Raw genomic sequence first — 24,352 nt, forward strand, 5'->3', positions numbered from 1 at the left:
ATAGACAAAAAACACAGCAGGAAGATCAATGATGAGACTGATCAAATGTGTTGCAACTGTACAGTTATCAATTGTTGAAAACTTTTGGGATTGTAGTTTAGTTTCCAGGAGTCTTATATTCCTACACTTATTTGTCATCACAATGGTCATAAAACTGATTTTCATCATAGTGACTGATGAAGATTCATACAGTCAGTCACAGTGTGTGAATATTCTGACTGAAGGCAAATAATACTGAACTATATCTCGATCAAGTGAACACTCTGCAGCTTTGTAACCATAAATTATTATTCTTCTTTCTTTTCTTTTACTTCCGTTTTTTTTTTTTTTTTTTTTTTTTTTTTTTTTTTTTTTTTTTTTTTTTTGTATCATAAGATTACAAACATGCAAATTGTATTAAAATTAATGTAAATTAGGAAACATTCCTATAACAGATATCTTGTCATTCACCTTCAATAAACAACATCTGATCAGCATAGGAGTCTCCATCAAGACCAAGGTAACTAAGATGAAAATTTTACTCTGTAGTGGAATATATGCAATGAAACTTTCTGACAGATTAAAACATTACGTCAGAATCTGAATAGACCTCAGATCTTTGCCTTTTGCGTAGTAATGAACCTTTCAAGCTGTGCATGGTAGTTCCTTAGCCAAGCAGTTGGAACATCAACCACAATACTGAATTAAAGAAGAATACCAACACTGAAATATGTTAAGAAACACTGTTGGTCAGAGAAACATACACAGAGCACAATGCTGAAATACAAATGATGTTACAACAAGAAGACATTATTATAAACTTTAGAGAGGAAGCTATAAATTATTAATGGGCGGCATCACTTGCTTTCAAATTTTTTTAACATCTTTAGCTGCTTACCAAATTCAGCTTTTACTGCAGATTAGTCATGTGTGCAGTATCTACTATACTCACAGAAAGAAATGGTAAATGTGAAAGCAAAAGAAACTTTAAACACTCTTTCAAGTGTTGCCCTCAATGAGCACAAACTCAATCTCACCTCTTAAACTGAGTGCAAGTGTCTCCTTTCTACAAATTTATTTTCTCTGAAACAGATTGATGGAAACTAATTCCTACACTGCATTTCTTTCATGTCTTTTCTGATTTATTGTAACTGATGGTACAATTACAACAGAGAATTTGACAGTTGTTACGGATCAAATGACAATGGGGTTCTAACATCAGAAAGGGAGTTAGTACCACTACTAAATCAAACATAATTTTGTGGTGCTTCCAGAAATTACTGCAACTGACAAACATAACAATTGCAGGATTACAATAACAATGCCACAATGAAATTAGATTAATTATTTTTATTACTGGTGTTGCATTTGAAAAAGAAATAAAAGGTTTTTCTGCTTGATCCAAAGAAAATTATGGGCAAGTACATACACTATGCTGTGGATTTGGCACACACAAGTACAAATGATGACAACCCTTCAATCAGAATGGAAGTGCTAATAATTCAGAAATACTTCAGGAAGAATGGCTTCAAAAGCAATATAAGATCAGTTTACTAAACCTGCAATATGAGTATTGAGGATGTGATTAAATTTCTCAGGTTTCAGAACTATCCAAAGGAAGGAGGTGAGACAGTGAAGCACTGAGTCCTTGAGGTAGGCTTGAGTGGCTCAAAGAATGTTGTCCCAAAAGGCAGAGTTCTGCATTCAAGTTCAGGTCCAGTTTAAAAAAAAAAAGGACTTCAGTTATATTAAAAATTTCTTGCTACAGCAGTAGTATTAATGATACTGCCCACGGCAAAACCTTTGAGGTTCCTCATAAACTCTCAAATATTTTAGTCCTAAAATTGTATTTTTACAGATCTAAACCTCTTCTTAAAACAATTTTAAATGCAGTTAATTTAGTGTCAGTTTCCCCCACAAATAAGCCAGTTACCAACCCAGTTTCAAGTCCTTATTTTTATGTTCTTAGTAAAGATTCATGAATTTCTATTTATCTTCCAAAATTTGGAGGAAAGTTCTTTTCTCACTTTTTGTTTGTTCTTACACACTTAGCAAACAATGTCACATATATATGTCATATATAGTTTATAATATTTCATGTCCTGAATACCTAATAGTTTAAAGCTTAACTGATTTGAAATAAGTACAGTATCTATTATATTTTCTATTCAGATGTTGCTATTTACAAAAAAATATTCTTTTAACAACTGTACTTGATAACACCGTCTCTCACAACATTCTACAGTGATAATATTAACATAAATATTTTTTGTAATGGCTCCTTAAAAACAATTGAAAATTGCTGTGTAGTTACTTCCTACTTGTTTAATTTTGGGTTTCACTGACCAGTTGTGTAAAGAAATTGAAATAATATGTGAGTCTGCTGTAAGGGTTGCAACTGGCAAATTTAGTTGGTTGGGGAAGTTACACTGAGAAAATATGTAAACTTAAACTGAAATCAATGAGTAAAAAACAGTGTTCTCCTTATAAAATGGATAAATCAATTCATTTAATTACCATAAGGACAACATAAAATACACTAAAGCATGAGTACCAAAGCATAGGCCTATACAACTACATTCTTGCCTTCATTTATACATGGCACAAGAATTGAAGAGTTCATTAATTTCATGAAGTGGTTTTCTATACTGGAGATTGGCTTATGGGGTCAAACTGTAGCTTTCAACAAAAAAATTTATGCCTGAATAGAAAAGGGACTTGTCTCAGTTATGTAGACCTGTGGAAAGGAAAATCACAACTAACAGTGAATATATCAGAGTATGAATTAATCAAAAAAGAATAAAACACTAATAAAAACATGAGAAATGGTTGTATTTGAAATTATGAGTAGGCACAAGTTACACAAATACTCTGCGTGACAGCAATTAATGTGGTTTGAAAGAATTTTTAAGCTGATTCAGAATGAAAATAATCCAGGACAACAGAGGAGGAGAAATACTGTTTGTGGGTTCCTATTCAGAGAAGCAGAAAAGACTAAATTGTGCGAAGGAGTAGGAAATATTGGTTAAAAATAAAATAATAGTTATGAATAATGAGTATATGCAGTAGAGCTGGAAAAGTAACAACAAAAAGTACCAAATGACTGAGCCTGTGAAGCAACAACGTAGTGTTGTCGGATAGGTCATTTATTAGAGTATTCTCCATGAAAGGGAAAAATCTATTTCCAAGAAGTTCAGAGCTTAGTATCTTGTGAACGTAAAAGTTCTCATTAGAGATACAGATACGCTCAGATTTAACTAGGATTTGAGGACAGCATTAAATGGATAGTGGTCTTGTTCAAAAAATCCTAACTGCATTTGTCTGAAGTGATCTGGGAAACCACAGAAGATCTACATCAGCATGGATAGAGACAAGATGCCTACTTCCCCAGAATATAAGTCCATTCCCAACCACTGTAGCACTTTGGCAATTAGCTATGATCTGTCTAATATGTCAAGAAGTAGTTAAAAGTATGTTAATTAAAATATCATGGGAGAAATTATGTAACACATAAAGAGTTGTTTTTCTAAAAATGAGAAGTAGCTGTAACAGTACTAGAGAATGCCAGAGAAGTGCAGAAAAGATGATAGTCAGTATGAAAGTCAAAAAGTAACTGGAGTAAGTTTTTTTCCATTTACATCATTTTAAGCTCCAGTTCTTTCAAATTATTTCTATTTTGTATTCACATATTTTCATAAGCTTTTATACAATTGTTCAAAACAGTACTGGGCTCCATTATCAGATGTACCTTCAGCTACCGTGTTTAATTTTCCATCATATGTTTAAATTTGTGAAATACTATCCTTTGGCTCCAGTTTTTAGCTATAGTAAGCAACAAACACATGGTCTAGTTTGTACAGTGGACATAATATTTACATTAATCTTGTGAAGGTGAATTTTAATCAGATCAGTAATGATCAGTGTGCAGTGGCACTTTCATACAGCAAAACCCAATCATTATCACCTCATTTCTATGAGTTTCCTCCTGTTAGCATCTTACTAGCAGTGAAGTGTATCCATGTTACGTTCCTTTGTTACAGTCTGGCCATTTGGGATAAATTTACAGTGTGGAATAAATTAATAAAGAATTAAATCTCTGAAACCAAGACACATCTCTGTTTCTCTCATTCTTGAATGGGTTTTGCTCCTTTAGAGGGGTTTTTGACATCCACTGAATTTGTGTATAAGATGCATAGGAAACATCTTGTTTCATAATTAGGTGTGAAGTTTTTATCTACAAGTCCCGTTACAACGAGCTCATTCACAAGTGACATTCAAGCTTCCTTCTGCCCAGAGAGAAGCATTTTTGAAACCATATGTGAACAAACCATCTTGTAAAGTCTTGCAACCTCCAATATGTGACATACTAGTTTAAGGTAAAATGTCATTGATCCATCTATGGTCTGCCTCATGTCATCAATGGTGCATGTGGGTGAGTAACTGTGGCAATGCATATATGACCTTCGGCAAAGTGATTGTAACACTGGCAGAATTGTGATTCTTTCATTGGCTCAATTTTCTTGGTTTGTGTCAATAACTGCAGAGTCTCAGCTAGTGACATCCATAACAACATATGGATTCTTAAGCTCATGAGTGTTTGGTACGTAACAGCCCAAAATCTGTTGGTGTGCTAGTATAGTCTTAAAAATATATGTGATTACTCAGCTGACAAACTGTGCAGTACTTTCCACCATATGTTTGTCTTTTCGGCAAGTTATGCCTGTATAAAAATTGCATAATTCCTGCTGACACTCATGATGCCACCAACTCAGAATTGAAATCAAGAACATTTTTTTACTGCTGTGGAGTGTGCCACATCTCTTAAGTTTAGCTTTAAATGTCGTAGACTTTACTCAAAATGAGGCAATGGCAGTCCATGCAATAAGATAGGACTTTATTATGAAAAACTTGTGTAAAGGGTAAAGCAGAATATAGAGGAGCTATAAACTGGCATTTAAAAAAATGGAAAACATAATGTTCACGAGTATGTCGACAAGGTGTTTTTGTTTCCTACAAGGGATCACTAAAGTAAATGCATATTAGAGGAACAATATCTGTAGGTGCACGAAGAAGAGAATTTACTTCACAAAGCTGTTATAATCACCAGAAGGCTGGTCATTACCTACGTTCAGGAGACACAACTCCCAGTAACGCCATAAAAACTTAACACAGAATACACAAAATCAGGAAAATGCAACCACACACCCACAAAAGACTCATGTGTGGTGCACAGACACACATAACAGAAAACAGTGTTCACTAGCTTTTGAGCTGTGGCTCTTTTTCTAATAGAGTACACACATTCACTAACACAAACACATAGATCACACAAATAATGTAGAATACAGTATTCCTAGCTTTTGGTATGAGTAACATGACCCCCCCTCCCCCTCCCAACTTCACCCAATCAATATGTATTTCCTCCATGAAGAAGAAATCTATTTTTCTTAAATCTAGGAGCATTATGTTTCATTTTAAATATTTCTTATGGCAGTGCTGGGAACTGCACTTCCTGAAGGGTAAGTCTTAACCACCGTTTCCGTTTCTGTGTGAACATTACGCCATGTATACAGATATTTATGCTTGTTAGAAAAAGGCTTTTTCCAAGGGGTGTAATGTGAAATAAATTTAAGAGGTGAAATCATTGTATCTGAAGTGTAATTTTAACAATTTTCGTTCTCAATCAATGGTCCATCCATACGACTTATTTTGGGTAAATATTTAATGTAACATACAATGATAGTGGAGACACAGTCACTCCTTTTTAAAGTTGCATACTCAATTTGTTCGACAAAGCTGCAGAAGCATTCACTGTTAAGAAAGTGATGCAGTGACAAATATTTGAGTTATACAGCATGATACACCTGGACGATAGATAGTAAACACTTTCTCTCACTGGTGATGATAAAATATTAATAATATTAGCATGGTATACCAAAATTAAAGTTCACTGGTATCTTACAGAAAAATATATTAGATCCAGTACTGTAGCCTTACTACAATACATTCCATCACTTCCTCTGTAAAGGAATAAGTGATAAATAACGTACTGCTAAAACAGTAGGCTGTTCTCAGAGCACTGAAATGTCTACCACTTATTTTATTTCTTAGCCTAAAATTTGTGAAGAATATACATGACAAAAGTTTTCAACAATTAACTGTACTGACATAAATTATGTAGCAGTGCAGTTGCATTGGATGTGAAGTTCTGAATTTCAATTTTAAATCTTTTATTTTTGTTTTTTAATCAACAATTTTGTTCCATTTCATTGCTTTACAAGAATTTTCTGCAATCCATCATTGTATTTCTCTTAAATACACACATTCAAAAATGCTTTCGGTTCGCAATATTAGTTGCAACAGCAGGAAATCAAAGACATTACGTCTCTGTCGATGACATGGATACCATAAACAACAATTTCAGATATGACTTACGCTCATAGGTAAATTAAAGTTACTAATGATAGATAACAGAACAGATCTGGTATCAGACACAAATGTGAAGCAACCAGTACATCAGAAAATGTAACAGTATGAATTTATGAATTTTATATTCAGATTTTATGCAAATCAAATAGAGTACTAAGAAAGAGAAAATATGAATTCTCTTCAAATTAAGCTTAACAAATACATGTTAGAACATATCTACTCACTGACAATGTGCAGATTCTGGGGTGTAAATCATAGCAACTAAGAAAAACAGAGAGCCTATATCTGTTACTGCTGAAATCCGTCACTGTGCACCCATGTGCACTAGAGTTACTTACAAAAAAACTTTTAACTTCAGCACCCTATTACCTCCCAGCACTGAGTCTAAAAAAGATATGCCAGCATACTGTCTCCCCCCCCCCCCCCCTCCCATTGTGTTTGGTCTGGGCAGACATCACAGGACATCCATTCAAGTTGATCATTTACTCAGTGCTTTTGTTACAGAGGGTGAGCAGCTCTCTGACCGAACATGCCGAGCTACCGTGCCGGCTACTGTTAGATGAAGTTCTTCATACAGTGCAATACCTTGCCAGTAATACAATACAAACTGTGTACTTTAACATTAGAATGTAGTTCATACTGGGTAGTATGGTTAAGTTATCACTGAAGTTCCAATGTTTTCCATTTAATAAGCAAATGCCATCTAATGACTTTATTACATGCTGCTGATGACAAACTCTTCTTTCTGTTCCTAACTTTAGAAGGAAAATGTTTATATTACTCATGTCACATCTGTTAATTTATCCATCACAAATGTATGTGGCTGAAGCATAATGTTTGATATTTGACTACAACAAATGACTGGTGGAACTGCAGGGTCAATTTTTTTCTGGTACACATCTGGGCCACAGTGCACCTAAACTTCTATCCTACCTTATACCACTCTGTCAGGATGTTGCAGCAGACAAGAGCACAGATTTCTGGAGTATAACAATTTTTGATGGTCCAGAAGAATCATGATTGTTACTTCATGGAAAATTTAACAGTCCATAACATAATAGCATTACTACTACTCTTCATGAATTCCATCTCTCTCTTGTGTACCATGAACCCATATATACAGAATATTTCACACATGATGCAAATGTGTTTTGTGTCATGCTGGAACCAATACTGGGGAGGTGTAGCTCCATCCCATTCTTGTAATTTTTTCAGGTGGCATATCAGTTTTGGTCAAACTAGACAAGCTCGGAGTGGCCTTGTAAAACAGTCTGAAAAATTGTTGTGCCATATAGAATTTCAGGGTGCTGTGTCTGCAACACCTTGTCGCCCTGCTGTGCACATCCTAGAACATAACCCTACAAAATAATGGTTGTGCATTGACTGTTAAAGAGGTGTTTTTGAAGATAGGAGCTGTCCTCTTTAACATTGTCATAAACAAAATGGATGTATGTGCTCTTACATGGCCCTGCACAAAATCACCGTTGGCCTTCTCATTACTTGTTACTTCTCACTGCAGTACACTGTTCACCTACTTATCAGAATCTATGGTTTGTTTGGCAACGATTGGGCCGGCAATCTATCGCTTCACTTACAGCACACTACACTCCTCTTTTCACATCATTAAGAGGCTCAATATAACTAATAGGAACTATCAGAACTCGAGGGTCGATTGTTCAGAGAGTTCTGAGTTCATGTACACAGATAAATGCAGTTGTGTTTTAACAGGGGGGGAAAGGGACAGTATTTATCAACATCTCCCCACCATGCAAAGACTGCAACAGCCAGTTGCAATACTGACACCAAGAAACAGAGCATCAGTAATATTAGTAATACTACCTTTTAAGATTTCAGTTTAAGCTTGTGTACAGCTCTATTAGCAAATGCTATGGACACACTAGTCTGAAGAGCTAAATAATGCAAATGATTATCTTGGTCTACTTTGCAAGACCACTTCTAGTTTGCTAAATCATTACACCACTTGCTAACGTCCAAGGAGCAAGTCAGAGGTTGGACTGAATGTGACAATTGGAGTCTGCCTCCCTCCTACTAGTTTCCACTTGATGCGATACATACCACTTGTGTTATATATGAAACACCCTATATTTCTTGATTATTACTTGAACTTTTTTCTAGCACCCTGTTTTCAAGATCAAGTGTAACATCCATTTCATATTTTATATTCCATCCTACACTTCTATTTGCTGGCTGGAATTTCTTCTCCTTCTTCCCTTGTCCAATTAGGTTTTTTGGATAGATAAGACTTCATTGTAGCACACCACAGCAGTCCTCTCATCAACACCAGTGAGATTATTATAAGGAGCACTGACCGTTTTCATAGTACTCCTTTCCACTATTAACATGTAGGTAAAATGTCAGCAACAAGGTAAGAGAGAACAGTATCACAAGTAAATTGTAATTACCAAAATACAGATTTAAAAAAATGATAGTTCTTAAAGTCATTTCAAGACTTTTTCTGAGTTGCAGTCAGGAACTGATGTGTGGCTGAAACCAAAGCCCAAAAGGAAAACTTCAGTACCATCCATAAGCTTCTTTTTGACCTCTAGTCCTAAAGTTAGAAGTCATCGTACTCCAGGAAAATAGCACATCTCTATCATAATCATTCATACCAAGAAATATTCAGTGATCAGTCACGTAAAAGATTAACTGTGTACACTGTTTATTTAGCTTTTTTGTACTTGGATCTTGGCATCTGTAAGCAGCATGCACACTGTTTCCACTGTGTAAGATTTGACCAAAGGCAGAGTTTTATAATCCAGAAACCAAATTGAAAGTTTACATATTAAATATTTCCCTGTTTGCAGAGATCTTGAGCTCCTTCACCTTGTTTAGACCAGCATAGAATCTTTCTCTTTTACATCTGCCTTGAATTGCTTCGTTTTCAACTGTGATGGCAATTTTCTCCCCCTAGGGGCTCTTGAAACTTATTTCTAACTTTGTTTATTTTCCATAGGTACTGGAATGTGAGCGTTTCCTTAATTACAGAATGTACATAACGCCACCTTGGCTGCTTTTTTCATTCCAATCACTGTAACTGCTTATGGCTAACAGGGGTATTGAATCTATACAAAAGTAGCATCAGATTACAGATAACACACTACACCAACTAAAGTGTGAAAGCCTGCTTAGAAAATTCATGAACCACCTTTAAATAAGGGATCTGGCAATAAGCATATGCATATGCATATGCTGAAATTCATATGTACTGAAGGTTTTGTCTAGCATGAATGACAGGTGGTATGTTTTTGAAGAGTCAGTCAGTTTAATGATTCTAATACACAGTATTTTTGTATCTACCAGGTGCTCTGAGTGGTAGTCTTATATATGACTGGAACCAGCACATATAAAGATTATCAGGTCACTAACGGAAAACACTATGTATAAAAGTGGAAGCACCTTGATGACACGATATCCACAAACATAATAGTATAACAACAATATGAAAAGGATAGATTGCTACTCTCCACATGCAGGAGGCACTGAGTCACAGACTACTACTTGTCTTTTCACAGTTTCTGTCTGGGGCTCAATGCCTCCTCTATGTGGTGGGTAGCAATCTATTCTTTTCATATTGTTCTTATAACTAAATATTTTTAAGGTTATAGAGGAGATGGTGGTGGAAGTAAAGCTGTGAGTGCTTGAATATTTCAATTAGAACAGCACTTTCCCCTGAAAGGGAAAGGTTCCATGCATCAGTCCCAGTCACATTTTTAATCTGCCTGGATGTTTCATTATCTTCAATGAATGATTACTTACTTTTAAACATGATAAACACAGAGAGAAAAGGGCTTCAATGATATACTATGAAAAAATGTTATGAGTTGTTGCAGTCTACCAATGTACCAATTAGAACTTTGGTAGTTCCTATTTCAAAATGGAACCTTTATAACATGGTTATCTTCAATCGTAGATTGAAAACTGATGGTACAAATGAAGCAATGGCTATAATGCACTTTGCAGTTTATTATCTATGTTCAGCACTCTGTGAGCAAGTGCTCTTTTTCACTTCATTTCTTATTATGAATGTATCAAAAAATTCACTTTTTTACACACTATTTAATAGATTATTTTTTGTAATTCTCTGAACAGACTGAACTACTTCATAAATTCTGATCTGCTGCCAAAGTAACCTTTGATGGTCTGCCTCATAAATTAACCTTCTCACTCACAGGTGAACGTAAGTTGTTTCAGTTAGCAAGCAGAAAGGGAAGGAAGCTGAATAAATTCCAGCAGACACGATTAATGACATAATTCACATTTTTTATCTATATCTACAGCTACATATATTCTCCATGAGGTCTGTAGCATGGGTGGGGGTTGGGTGTGTACTCTGTATCCATAGTAAAGAGTGGAGAGAAAAATGACTGTCTACATGTCTCAGTATCCACCTTAATCTCTCATATCTTATCTGCATAGTCCATGTGCGTGATACTGATGGAGGCCACAGAATTGTAGCTGTACTCATTAGGTAATTTTAACCCACAGAGTTGAGCAAGAACAGCAGCTTTCTTTCAGTTTCCATTTATATTCACTGGCCACTTCCATTAACTTCTGTATGGATTGTACTGACCTATTTCCATCCTAGCAAAGTATTTCTTGGTTCCTTTACTATTGGCTATCATGACTACTTGATAAAAATTCCAAATGCCGGAGAGCTACTCTTGAATTGGTTTCACTTGAGTTTTATTTATGAATTCTTCACCAATTCTCAACAAGTCAAGGGCTTCCATTTGCCTTCCCCACTACTCATTGAATGTTTTCATCCTAAGTATTAACTATAGATATTTAAATGGTGTGACAGTCTCGAGATTACATTTATCTACATTTACAAGATACCCACCATTCATTACATCAATTGAAATACTGTGTAAGTTACTCAGTTTTTCATCATTTGAAATAATGTGTAAGTTATTCAGTTTTTCGTATCGGTCCCCAGTGACAATAACTTCCTGAAGACAAAGCAAGATCAGTGAACAATATGGGATTGCTGCTCACCATCTAAGAGAACACTGAAGCCTTTCTTATGAACTCCTGACATTAATTTAATTACTGGTGAATATTCACCATCCAGTACAATGTATTGCATTCTATCAGTCAAAAATTTTTAGAGCCAATTAAATACTTATGAATATACAGGGTGTTTGAAAAAGAACTCCCTAGTTTTAAGTATAAATTTAATGGGGAAATTAATGAAAAATTACATCAAAGAGTACATATCACGAAAGAGAATTCCTTCAAGTTTTGTTTGATGTTAGTAAACTTCAATGTGAGATCTGTTTGTTGCCCTGCACACATAGGGATGTTATTCCACTTCTCTCCACATATTCATTAACATTTCAGGTGTAAGTATCCCAACCGCTGTGATGATTCTTTCCCGTAAATCATTGATATGTCTGATCTTTTCACCGTACATAACATTTTTTATGTAGCCCCAAAAGAAAAAACTTCAGTGGAGTTAAGTCTGGCTTCAGCCCTGCCTATCCACCTTCCTGGAAAGCAAGTGTCAAGAGCCACTCACACATGGTTACTGTAATGAGGTGGGGTGACATCTTGTTGGAAAAACACAAGCCCCTTTTCTGCCTCAATACTGTCCATTTGGCGAAAGACATACTCTGTCAACATGTCACAGTAAAGGTCCCCGTTTACTGTTTTTTCTACAAAAATCAAAGGAGCAATCACTTGAACTTCCATCAAATTGCATCAGACATTAACTCTGGTGGAGGCACATTGATGCTGAATAACTTCATGTGGATGCTCTGACCCCCTCCCCCAAATTCTGCAGTTAATACAGTTAACTGTTCCACTGACATGAAATGTAGCCTCATCACAAAAGAGAACCTTTTTTGAAAAATTGACATCATCAATTCTGTGTAGAAAGTCAACAACAACCTCATACCTTTTGATTTTACCAGTAGGTTTTATTTCATGCACCAGTCGCAATTTGTAGGCATGAAACTTATGTCTTGTATGTACAACATCATACACAGTACCTTTAGGCACTCCTAATTGTAGACTAAATCTGGCCAATGACTTCTTTGGGCTCTGGACACACAAAACATGGATCTGTTCAACAACATCTTCAGAAGTTCTTGGTCTACCTTGTGATTTTGCTTTTAAAACGCTAGTGGTTTCCATGAAAGACTTTAGTCAATGATGGATAGATTTTGCCGTATGTGGTTCACCAACATACTGATGCCTAAAATTACGTTGCACTCTTATAGCTGACTCTGTTTCCACAAGCCAAATAACACACTGCATTTTCTGTTGTGGAGTACACATTACTGCGGAGTTGTTCTGCACTGCACTGCACGTACGCCTGGACTGAACTGAGGGAATAGAAGAAAAAAACAACACTGCTGCCGTTTCAAGGTCAAGCAGACCTACCAACTGAAGTGGAGCCAAAATTGGAGAGTTGATGAACCAAACACCACAAACTAGAATAGTGTATGTCACTTTTTACAGATTCTAGGACATGTTAAAACTAGGGAGTTCTTTTTCAAACACACAGTATTATGTATGATTGTATCTTGGTTATCAGAGAACAATGTGGTACAGTGTTCAATACATTTCACAAATCTAAGAAGATGGACTGTACCTATTTACTTCCGCTTTGTGTGAAACAAGCTCTATATTAAACTTAAGTTGTATTTTTTTAACCCATGCTGATTTTTTGAGAGAAGTTTCTCTTCCTTTGGGAACAACAATGCTCAAGATAAGAATATACTCTAGGACACAGCAACAAAGTGACACTGGGGACCGTGATTTGTGATTCATTTACCATTTTATCAACAGAGGCCATGTGTGATCTTTTCCAGTACTGTCCCAAGTTACATTGTTCATGCAGGACGATTGAAAACAGGATACTAGCCAGACTTTAATATGAAATTAAAGTTGCATTATAATTCTTTTGTTATTAGTTTAATAGAATGAATGGAAAAATATACTGAATTTTATGTTGTCCCAGCAAAGATGAAAAACATTATAATGAGATCTGACCACAATGGTACAAATATTTTCAAACACTAATAGATTAAGGAAGTGAATTTTGTGGGCATTCCGAGTTACTGATATTCATTAGTGAAGACAATACTTCCAACACACTTAGACTGAAAAGTGCAAAATTAGAAACAAAATTTGCAAATGATATTCATTAATTTCACCTTCACAAATAAAGTTTCTTCTTCAGTATAATTTTGAGGACTGGACATGAGAAACAAAGAAGAAAAGAGTTTAAGAATCCAGAAGATTTTTAGTTATATTTCACAGGAAAAAATCCAAAAGAATAGCCACTTTCTGAACAATATAAAAATACATTTTCATACAGTATATGTATAATGGAAGAATTTTACAACCAAAATTATGGAAGTAAGCAATAAGTTACGTGGAACTAATATATGAGTAGATAAATTATGACCCTAGTATCCTTTGCCTTTATGATTATCAACAGTATTAAAAATACTGCAAATGATATGAAATACATATTGTAGAGATCCAAATACACAGCATGCACTGTATCATTGCATTTTATGGATGCTTCACATTTGCAATAACAATGCATTTTAACTAGTATTTTTCAGATTCTTTGCCAACTGTCATGATTACAAATTGATGTCCCCGCAGTGAGTTGAACTTGCCATTACACAGACCAACTGTCATATCTGAAATTATTTTTAATCAAGCCATGGTCAAAGTCAAAAGCCATAATTCTGAACACTGACTCCAACAATAGCATTTATTTTGTTCCACCTGTCATCAGTACAAAATTTCTTTGCTATATCAATGTCAGTTCAGATGTAAATCTAGTTTTAAATAAAATATGAAAAATATGCCAAGCAGCATTAACAGGAAGAAAAGTATAAAAAATATGAATGGTTTAAATCATACAAAAATATGAAAAATACATAGCAGCATTAAAATTGTGTTATAAAACAAAACTGAAATAAATATTAACAAATACATTTTTGAATGTGTGTGAAAACTCAAAGGTAAGAAGATAGTACGTGTAAGAAGAGGAATTTAATATGTAGAAAAATACTCTTGGTTGTTATATTCAACTTTACAAAATATTTTTCTATCATTCTTGATTTTTTTTATAATGAACAGTAAAGTAAGAACATCTGGGACCAACTTACCGCGGTGTAAATGAATTCCAGAACTGACTACAATGTAGGGGAGTAATGAGAAGAAGAGGACGTTACGACGTAAGCAAATTACCAAAAAAGAAACAAACAAATACAAATCAAGCATTTGTGAATTAAAATACAACAATTTATTAAACATGAGATTTTTACTAATGATTGCCTGATATGAAGGAGTACTAAAATTGATTAATGTAGATATAATCTTAAAGACTAGGGCTTTAGAGATCACAGGACAATAACAGTAACTGAATATTACCTAGTACTCTATTATTGAAATAACGAACAGCCTTCCAGAAATATTAAGCAAATGTTCATGACAGTTATGGTTTTCGTAAGAGAGAGAGAGAGAGAGAGAGAGAGAGAGAGAGAGTGTGTGTGTGTGTGTGTGTGTGTGTGTGTGTGTGTGTGTGTGAGAGAGAGACACCAAGTAAGAGGATGTAAATGATGACCTATGAGAAAGACATTTTAGGAGTAACAAGAATGAAATCAAAACTAGCAAAACTGCTTTTTTCCTTTCAAGATTGCATTATCACAAGTTTGTGTGAAATGGTAAAGTCCAAATTTCATTTTTTTGGGGTAGGTTCAATTTACCTGCAATGCTACTGAATGATATATTTGTTATTTTTTAATGTCTTGTCATCAGAAATTTTTGGACAAAGTTACAACACTAAGTGAACCTAGCCCTATTATAATACTTTTTAATTGCTTGGAATCTTAAAATAGTGCATGTGCAATGCTATTCAAATGTCCAAAATTTACTAACAATTAGCTCATTGGATTATACTGTCAAGCACATGACAACACAGCTTGATGATTAGAAAGTAATTTGCCAGCTCATGTTAGAATATAGTAAGAGGCAATTGATATGTGAACTAGCAAAAAGTTCTTGTGTTGAATCTGAATTTCATAAAGTCAGTGAAGCCACAGGATAAACAATTAACTGTGTAGCCAAGGGGAAAAAAGAGAACAAAGTAATGAAAAATACCAGTGTGCTTTCTGCAATAGAAATAAAATACGTATTCTGCCAATTTCACAATTTCTGTTTGATCTTGAGTCAGGTTTTTATTGTGTGTGTGTGTGTGTGTGTGTGTGTGTGTGTGTGTGTGTGTGTGTGTGTGTGTGTCAGGGGGGGGGGGGGAGGGGATAACTGTCCCTATCATTAAGGATTTGGGCATCACAGATAGCAAAATGGGATACATCTACATCACATGGCTGAAATCAGGTTAATGATTAGTACCTGTGTACAGTCTTCCACTCCATGTGACATGTCACCTCCAGCACAAGCAAAGTTTTGGGATGGGTTGGTCTGGCACTATTGTGCCACGCAGTGAATACTTTAAATATTTTACAGGAGTGGAGACCAACTAGTATGTTGGCTGTGGAATACTCTTATTGCAAGGTAAAGTATTATTGAAACTCATTAAGAGGTAAGAAACACCTATGGCCCATACATAAATACATACAGCAAAGCAAAAACGTGAAAGACTTTGTCCTTGTATCTATAAGCTGTCAATCAAACATTGGTACTAATTTTTTTACTATAGCATAGCGCCATCACCATGATGCATAAACGCCAGATAATTTTGACCTTCAGACTCTCTCTAGGTATAACTTCTTCATCTGTTAATTTAATACCAAATTGTGGCTCAACAGACTTTTGGTTTGCTCCCAGCTATTAATTCCTCTCCCCAGTGATTTCTAACAATGATGTTGAACATGCATGCTAATGAGCCACATTCTTAAATATGACATGAACAAATTGGGATAACATTTCACATTCTATTGCTGCTTACAAACCTCATAGAAGTATGTTTTCATTCTCTTGCTTATTCCCTGTGAGCTAAACATGCAACTGTCTGGCTGAAGTCGTTCACAGACAAACTTTCATCAATATTTTTCTCATCGTTTAAAAGTTATCATACAATCATGGAATTACAACTTGAGTCCTCTACATTTTGTTTCCTTTATTTGATTGACCAATTTATAGCCAAAAAACGTGTAATGCCATGTGTTGGAACATTTGTATGTGCCTTAGGCCTCAGACAAAGAAAGAGACTAATAATAATAATAAATCAAGCGATCTGTTTACAGATTCAGTATTCTCTGGTAATGAATAACACACTTGTGTATCCATTTTTTGCTACCAGTTATACTTATAGTTCCTTTAATTTTCAATTGTGATCTAACCCATCAAAAAATTCTGAGAGAGAAACGACACAATTATAATTATTCTTAAAGTACTGAAGAACCAAAATATGGTACTGGATTTTTCCCTGCTGTCATTTTGAGAGAAGCTTTAATTTACTCAAAATAGTAGCAACAGTTAAAAAGATTTCGAGTTTTAAGCAGGCCATTCTTACTTCCCTGTAAGGGCATAGGACTGCTTTGCCAATGGTTGGGGCTACACCAGAATGTGAAACTTCTCTCAGCAGAAGACATGATCGATTCCCTTTGTCACAGCAGGTAGCCTTCCACCCCTTCCTCTCCACACACCTTGTAACAGTCTTACTTCCCAGGATGTGAATTGATAGGCTGTGTTACACTCAGTGGTATTAATCTTTGGCCAGAGGGCATCACTGGTGGCCTGACAGGCTGAGCCGGCAGCGGCCTCGCTCTTTTGAAGTTCGGTTGTGGGACTCTGAGGCGGGCCACGGAGCAGAGCAGGCAGCAGGGTCACAATTTCACTCAGTGTTGGCTCAAGTGTCCTCATATTCTGAATCCATGATTTTGCTGCCACAACCCTTCCTGATGCGTGTGAGGCATGCTGGCCGTAGCACCTTGGATTGATCAGAATGGAACTGGCAGCAGCAAGTAGTAAGCCATCTGCTGCTTACTGCTGTAGCAGCATTCTTGTGAGCAATAGCTAGCAGAAAAGGAGTTCTACCACTGGGGGGAAGGCAGCTCTCACATCGGCGTCAACTTGCTTTATCTTGCAGCTTGCCAGATTTTATTATGGGTGAGCATGTTTTGGAACTTCCCTGGTGATTAACGCCATTGTGGTCCTGGTGCAAGGAAGTTTGCTATGCAACCAATTCTTTCAATCGCTTCAGTTGTTTTAACTGATAGTGTTGTGTACTCTGCTCCTTGTGTTAATGGCTAGTGTAGATGTGATTTTAGGGGTTGAACAAGCATGTTTTATGTAGTTAAACTGTGTGGAGTGCAACTCAGCCTCCTTAGTATTTTTGGATTTTGTAATGATGTTTTTAAGAACTGTTCTCTTTTAAATTTTGTGGTTTACAAAACAATTCTGCAATGTATTTCTCATTTGTGCTTTGTTTGAATGGGATGCTTATTCATGGTAATTTGCAAAAGAAATTTGGGAAATAATTCTGTTCACTTCTGGTGTCTTGATAAGAGGTGCCTTTTGCTTGTCACAGTAGCTCGAGGTCCAGCAAGCCCTAACTGTTGTTTATAAGGCGAAGTGGGTTCACGTGCAATGGGGGTTGGCATTTACGTCACTTGTTAAAGAACTTGATTTTTACTAAGTTATTAATTTTGATGTTGCTTGAATGCCTATTTATTCTTTATTTAATTGTTGACTCTGGAGTATTACACTAATTCAGCCTGTGTCCCCTAGTTCAAGTGCAAGTGCACTTAAACAATATACATCATCTTGTTCAAAATCAAGGTTAAGTTTTTAAATTACTTGTCAAGTGTTACGTATTTGGTTCTTGTTCAAGCACAAGTATTATTCAATAAATCTCGGACACCATGCTGTCAAATTTTGGTGTGTATCCTTTTGTATCATATGATTTTGTTGGTAATTACCTTGAGGTATGCGTTTTGTTTGCCGCTTTGAACATACATGTGCCATTGGAAATTACTGGGAATTGACTGCATTCAATTTAAATTTAACTATTTTGGAGAAAAGGGATCCTTGTGTTTAATGGCAGCATCTAGAGTGTGAATTTGATCAGTAGTTATCACGTGCACTTTAATGTTATTTTATGTGTGCGTTTTAGAATGAGATTGCGTCTCAGTTCCTTGACCAGTCTAGCATATGAAGTGTCCCAATTAGCTGGTAGTATTGGAACTGAAACTTATTCTGTTTGACTTCTATTGGCATTTTTCATTGTTAACTTCTACAAACGTGTCATGGAACTTAGTTACTTTAATAAAGTATACTTAAAATTTATTTTAAAATGAGCATAGAGAGTCTTAACCGCAAGAAACCTTAATTTTTGTTGCCACCCGTTTTGGTCAGTTACTGACCAGTCTTCAGACCTCATGCCATGATGTTAGGTAGTTGCGGAGAATGGAGCAGGCATTACAAACAGAGCAGTTGATGTTTGTGGATTTCGTAACACCTGCTCCGTTCTTCATTGTCCACCTCTTACCATCATGGTGGGAGGTGGTGGAGAACTGGTCTGATAGCAATCCAAGAGAAATAAGAATAGCGACAACATTACTCAGAGCCTGTTTATAGGCTTGAGTTATTATTTAGAAGATTAATGTACAAATCCACAGTAAGCCATTTTCATGTAAGAAGTGCACTATAAATACAGTTAGAGTTCTCAGATAGTATTTTTTCACACTTGGCATCTAGTGATGGAGGAATGGTACACCCATAAGGGAAATTGCTCCAAACGATATTATTCTTTCTAGTTTCTCTAATGTGCCCATAGCTCAATGCCACAATACATATTCTTATTATTAATTTATCATTACCTCTTGTCTTGTTTCATCAAGAGGAGACTCCTATTTAGGTTTTCTGATATCAGAAAGTTAGAGCAACATTTGCCACCTCATATTAAAATGCAACTGTACTTGCAGCATGCTTTTATTTTATTTTATAACTTTACACATCACTAAAATATCATAAATAAACCTGTGATTCCTTCTGTGATAAAAAAGTGACTACTGTGACTGGAATCTACTCAACACTCTACATTAAACATCATGAAGACAGCATTACACACCTAAACAGTCCTTCATCAAGTGAAAAATTTGGGGCCTAGTGACTTATGTACGAAACTGTGGACACCTTCATGTAATAAAAACTCCAAGAATCAGCTACACACTAATAAATATTTGCTTTTTGATACTGAAGTTTGTGGTATATAAATTTGGAAATATACTCTGTAACTTTCACAATGAAATACTCAATCTGTTGGTATTGTACTGTGTCACAAAACATATGCTACAAAATGTGGGATGGTTTTTAAAATAAGGAGTCATAAAAATGAAGATTTGGAAAACTTGTTAAAGAGTCTATAACTAACTTTTTGGCTGGTTATCATTTAGGAACTGTCTGCTTCTGCAAAAAATTGAGGTATAACCAATTGCTCCTCACATCAGGCAAATTTAACTTTGAACTATTTCACAATGGTCCTACATAATTAGTTTCCACACACAATATGAGTTGACACTTTGCCATCAATAAAAACTACAACATGTTTTTCAGAAATGCTTGATTGTATTGAATCCATTTAACAAACAGAAAAATACAAGACTCCACAAACACTGATCTGATACACAAACACACAATCATAAACAAAGACATTCACACACAAACACAGACTGAGAAAAAATTATACAAATGACAGTATCTACATGACAGACACAAGTAGTTCACTGACTGAAAAGAACACAAATCAAGAGACAAATGATTTAGACACGTACACAACTTACTACAACAAACAGTGGTTCAGGCAGAACATGGAAACTACTTTCAGAGTCACTTTATAGCATTTCTTTTATGTGAATAAATTCTTCTAATTGAGAACACTGGTGGCATTTATGAATGGTGTTGGCTCTATGAGCACGCGGTTTTGTTTATTCATGTGTGATAAATTGAAGATCACTTGTGTCTACCATATAAATTTCTTAAAATTACATAACTGCATTTAAGTTCATAGTAGTCCTCTTAGAAGGTATAGCTCTAAATGTATATAAAATAATTTGATTTCACAATTATGTAACTAGACTGTTGTTTGGATCTACTTGCCAGTAACAGTCAACAGGGTGAAATCAGAAAATTTCAAAACTGTTGTTGGTTTGCTTCTTTTTTTTATCTGCATACAACACATAAATCTTAAAGATTATTTCCATCTAGTTCTCAAATATAGCTATGAAGGCCTGTTTCATTTGTCACTATCGTATGAAAATTACATAAATTATTGCCTGTTTGACTTACAGATTTTTTTTAATTGGTCCACTTTTCTTATAAGCACAAATTGTACAAGAGATATTGTACATATTGTGGACTATCCTCAACTGACAAAAGAGATCTTCAGGTACTTGTTAGTTCTGTTGTTTAGCAACAGATTGTTTCTTTGTACATATTCTTCATTGACAACTGCATTTGTAACAGTTTCAAACTGGAATAAGAAGCATTTAAAGGGAAACACAAGCCAAAATGCTTGTAATATATATTATGATCAAATATGTTTAAAAATGTAGGCTGAAATGTCCATTTCGCAATGCACCATTCTTAGTTTTGTGTACAAGCTGATTCTCAGATGACAATAAGTAACATGAATGAAACCATAATTGAAAGAACAGTTAGGCCTATATATGTTAATTGTAATATGTAACTTTTTCATAATGGAACCAAGTAGGAACATGTTTCATACTAGTGATAATGAATATTTATGCTTCAGAAACAAACAACTTTTGGAGTTAAAAATTTTTGAAAGATGGAAAACTGAATGCATGTATGAGCATTCAGTGTCAGTTTGGAAGCTGTAAATTTCATACATGGTATGACCGATACTTCATTTCACTGTGAAAAGATATGATGTCAGTTTCTTTGAAAATCAAGCAACATTCTGAACAGCAATATGTATGATTTTATGTCAAATAATCTTCGTATATGGAACTTCAAAAACATTATTTATTTAAGTATGGAATTCAATTAGCTCTCACAAAATAAAAAATTAATTATTGGAAACCACATAGTGTATGCAATATGATTTAAAGCAGCACTCTGAAATCAAACAGCTGCCATTCAAATGGTACAAGAATTTTCTTTGGAGAAACTTGAGTTTGACCAACCGTAGGGTTCGATGTAAGAATGGAGCTCATTACTCCTCATCATCTAAGACTGATTGTGATCACAAATGTGTGTCAATCCCATATTAACATCAAAAAGTGCAAAAATCGACAGATTTCACTTTCATCCTCGTGTGAATTCCTATCACTGTGTGACATAAAGCATCAGTATTAAATCCATGATGAGAGAGGTAACTAATTGTTGGTATACAACAACAAAAAAATCAAGTTTCTGATTGTTAGAGTTCCATGTATATCATTAAAGAGTTTTTGGATGAAATTGGAGAGTGGCTGAATATTATGCATTATATTCAAGGAAGAATAATGTTCAGACAACTTTCCTTTCTGTACTGAAATAGCAGCACACATATAATTAAAAACAGATGCTGAAGGGCAACATAAAATGCATAGCTCTTGAAACAGACACTACAACCAAACAGTAAAATAGTGTCAAACATAATTTTTTCCTGACAAGGAATGCAAAAATTACTCTCATTATATCTGTGACAGCGCAAGGATATAGACTGAAACAATGCTATTAAAGAGTAATGCTGGAAGATGTGAAAAAACAACATGAGATAATTTAGCACCTTGTAAGAAGAACAGAATTTAAGCCAAATCAGCACAAATGTGTAAATGAAATATGGGAGATGAAATCAGAAAAGAAATAGAATGTTTTTAACAGTCAAGAATATAGTTAATTTTTGCTTTCAGCAAGTGAGGATCAGAAGCAGAATAAATGTCACGAACTCTCAAAAATATTGTACCAAAGCATTTACACATGACAAACACGTATGTAACTTTTGTTGTCTGACAACAAAGAAAGCTTCATTTATGTTGTAAGTGACAACTGTCTGTGGCTGTCCAATGAAAAGAGCATACTGAAGACTCTGTCCAATGTCTGGGTAAACTAATTGTAGAGTATTGGTTGCTTCGTTCTTCTTCATACAGATTTTCAGTATTTTTTATGGTCTTCTAATCTAAGACACACACAGTTAAGAATTAATATTGAGTTTCCTTTTTTAAACCTAATGGGCAGCTAAAATCATGAATGGGAGCAATTTATAAAGAAAAAAAGATTTGAAATTTACTTTCTTAAGTAGTTCATATATTATCAATAACACTGATAGACGCTACAGTCTGGAACCGTGCGACCGCTACGGTCGCAGGTTCGAATCCTGCCTCGGGCATGGATGTGTGTGATGTCCTTAGGTTGGTTAGGTTTAAGTAGTTCTAAGTTCTAGGGGACTGATGGCCTCAGTAGTTAAGTCCCATAGTGCTCAGAGCCATTTGAACCATTTTTTGAACACTGATAGATCACGTAGTGAGGTGTTAATCTGAATATGCCACTGGAAGGCAGCAAAATTTTATGATATGGTATGTGCACAATGGTCTAGCACTGGGGCAAAATTCTTTTAAGTGGATCTAAGTTCAGTAATCAAACAAACTGATTACAAACTAACATATAAACATGAAATAGCATGGGAGCAATCCCTGAAGTCTATCATCTCAGACGCTCATAAAGAAATTCTTTGTATAAAGGGATCCAATCTTTAACAAATATCTTGATTGGTATTAATATTCATGTGACCGCTGAAAAGAACATTTCAGTACATTTTCCAACAAAATTCATATTTGAGTAGGTTGTCTTATGACTTTGTATCCAACAATGTAAATGTATCACTGATGTGGCCATCAGTCATTAAGATTCATATACTTCTTGTTTAAATAAACTTTCCATTAGATATGGAAATAAAATCTGAAGTACCATAGTGAAGGTACAGCATACTGAAGAATCTATTTTGGAAACGAGATTCAGATTCTTTTTGTCTCTGCGGACAGAACATTTCCTAAGAAATTAATTTGTTGGGAAACTCTTCCCTTTGCTGTGCCAGTGAAGCTAGAATATGTATATCTGATGCACTATTCTGACAAAAGTACCAAGTAATAACAGTTTTTATCCAAGTTCCAGTTAAGAGTCCTATTAGTTCAAATGATTACCTTAACATAGACACTGAGACAAACACACAAAAAGTTAGTTTGGTAATGATAAAGGGGAAAACACTAGACAAAACACACAATGTTGAGGGTATTATTAAGTCTTGATATGAAGGAAACCAAAAGAAATCAATGCTCATTTCTCAAGTACTTCATAAAAAATTTATTGGAGTCACATAGCAAAAAACAACTGGAATATAAGTGGATATTTTCATTTCAGCTAAACACAAATAGCAAATAAAAATTCGTGCAGTCAGTTATCAGAATAATGTTTAGTTCCTGTGCTACATGATCTGATTATCACAACCTGATCTCTCACTAATATCTTATTGCATTTGTATACATCGATATACACAAAAAACCATGGCTAAAATTTTGATTGGTAATTAATCCAGTATTCATAAATGCGAAAGAACATTTTTGAAACTAAATCAAAAAGCTTACAACTTGTGAATTAAACATTTTGTTTTGTGACAGATTCTGTAAAAGTTCATATATACTCCACAATTTCCCTGTATTTATCTTGAAACCCCCCCTTGTGCAATAGTTTTGTCGTTCCTTTGAGATGCTGGTTTATCACTTTTAGAGGCATTACATCAAATTCTGATCCACTATATTAAGCTTTAACAGAGGAAGAAAATGGTTCCCCATATCAAGACTTAACTGGAAAGAGGATCAGGAGAAGGAATAACATGAAGTGGTACTGATTCAAGATGGGACTAACGTGTTTCTTGTCAACTGTTATGACAAAATAAAGAAAAGAAAATAGCTACTGAATAAAGATAAACAAA

General features: G+C 35.0%; 1 protein-coding gene across 1 annotated transcript in view; it reads right to left on the minus strand.

The window, feature by feature from the left end:
• The window catches only part of LOC126475424 (teneurin-a), a 353,360-nt gene that overhangs the window by 135,546 nt on the left and 193,462 nt on the right, over positions 1-24,352 (minus strand). The window contains exon 11 of the mRNA XM_050103269.1: positions 14,562-14,588. Coding sequence (XP_049959226.1) covers positions 14,562-14,588 — 27 coding nt within the window. The remainder of the gene's footprint in view (positions 1-14,561; positions 14,589-24,352) is intronic.

The sequence above is a fragment of the Schistocerca serialis genome, chromosome 4 (assembly GCF_023864345.2).
Source record: "Schistocerca serialis cubense isolate TAMUIC-IGC-003099 chromosome 4, iqSchSeri2.2, whole genome shotgun sequence".
NCBI lineage: Eukaryota > Metazoa > Arthropoda > Insecta > Orthoptera > Acrididae > Schistocerca > Schistocerca serialis.